Source organism: Etheostoma cragini, chromosome 4 (genome assembly GCF_013103735.1).
Source record: "Etheostoma cragini isolate CJK2018 chromosome 4, CSU_Ecrag_1.0, whole genome shotgun sequence".
NCBI classification, from domain to species: domain Eukaryota; kingdom Metazoa; phylum Chordata; class Actinopteri; order Perciformes; family Percidae; genus Etheostoma; species Etheostoma cragini.
Genome location: NC_048410.1, coordinates 383749 through 385506, shown reverse-complemented (window position 1 = coordinate 385506; position 1758 = coordinate 383749). Strand labels below are relative to the sequence as shown.

The 1758-nt window shown below is 42.6% G+C and overlaps 2 protein-coding genes across 2 annotated transcripts in view; both read left to right on the top strand.

The window, feature by feature from the left end:
- Positions 1 to 1225, top strand: part of eif6 (eukaryotic translation initiation factor 6) — a 3719-nt gene extending 2494 nt beyond the window's left edge. The window contains exon 4 of the mRNA XM_034869448.1: positions 953 to 1225. Coding sequence (XP_034725339.1) covers positions 953 to 1225 — 273 coding nt within the window. The remainder of the gene's footprint in view (positions 1 to 952) is intronic.
- Positions 1 to 1758, top strand: part of LOC117943104 — a 139018-nt gene that overhangs the window by 50986 nt on the left and 86274 nt on the right. The gene's annotated exons all lie outside the window — the stretch shown is intronic.

Genomic DNA, 1758 nt, shown 5'->3' with positions numbered 1-1758 from the left:
CACACATACACATACATACACACACACACACACACACACACACACACACACACACCACACCACACCACACCACACACATACACACACACACACCACACATATACACACACACACATATACACATACATACACACATGCACACCTGGACTTAAATTTACACTTTATCACTTTAACACGGAACTCAACACTGAAACTTAAATAATAATTTATGGTCTTTTCTTTGTTTATTTGACGAATGTTCTTATTGTTCTTATTGTTATTTTGTTATTTTGTCTTTTTTATCTATTTTTATTTCTTTTTTCTTGCTAAAACTGCTGCTGGAATTTTCAGTTTCCTCACGGGAGTCATCCCAAAAGGATCAATAAAGAGAAGTCTAAGTCCAGTACCAGCCTCTCGTTACCAGCTCCATGTCTGGACCAGCAGCTAACAGGCTTCTGGTTTTTAGTCTTTATAAAAAGAATCTCTTGTGTGTCTTTCCCCGCTCAGTCCCGCTGTCCTCCATCCTGCTCCGTGGGTCCGTAAGAGGCTTTACTATCTAGACTAGGGATCGACTGATATGGATTGTTTAGTGCCAATACCGATTTTTATTTCATTTTCTCATCAGCGTTAGCCAGTGGCCGATACGGGCTGCTGATTTTCTTGAGCCGATATTTGGAGCCGACACAGCTTTTACTCCCTCACTTTACATCATGAACATGTAAATCCTGCCACGCTGGATTAGTTTTCGGAATCTGCTCTCTGCCATTTCTTTCAAAATAATAACCAAAAAAAGACCAGCCGGTCCTCCATGATGACATGAAGTCAACATTCAGATTCTTCCGGCTGAAAGCTGGAGTAACGTTTGTGGATTCTCTTAATAAACTCTCTCTCTCTCTCTCTCTCTCTCTCTCTCTCTCTCTCTCTCTCTCTCTCTCTCATTCCCCCTCTCTCTCTCTCTCTCTCTCTCTCTCAGGAGACGGAGGAGGTCCTGGCGGACACCCTGAAGGTGGAGGTTTTCCGTCAGACGATAGCGGAGCAGGTCCTGGTCGGGTCCTACTGTGCGTTCAGCAACCAGGGGGGCCTGGTCCACCCGAAGACGTCGATCGAGGACCAGGACGAGCTGTCGTCCCTGCTCCAGGTTCCCCTCGTGGTGAGTTGGACCGATGCTGAGACTCAGACCCTCCAGGTTCCAGTCTTTCTTCATCTAGGGCAGTGTTTCTCAACTTTGGGGGGGCTTTATCTTTAAGGCGAGTTTACACCAAAGTGTCACATAAACTCTACGAAGGTCGGTAGGGTCCAGGATGGAGTAGTCCAGAGTTCCTCTGCTGGGGGACGACCCCCTAACCCTCTTGTCCTCCGTCAAAACGGAAAATCAACCCTTTTATTGATGCTTTTTATCGATGTTTTTAACTTTTTCTTTGTTTTTGTCCCTTTTTTTTCAACACATTTGGTGCTTTTTTTGAATGTTTTGTCACTTATTAACTTTAGTTTTACAGTTATTTTTGGATCTTATGGTCAATAAAGCTCATTTATAGGAGATAATACCTGATGTTTGAGTTAGAAAAGCAGAAATTAGGAATTATTGAGACTAAAACTAAATAAATTGATACTATTTCAAAAACACACTTCCACACACAAACACACACACACACACACAAACACACACACGCAAACACATACTGACACACGGACATGGACACAAACCCTAACACTCTTTGTTTTACAATGCTATAAAATTGAATAAGACGCCCCAAAATTAATGAAAGTAGAGATTTGTAC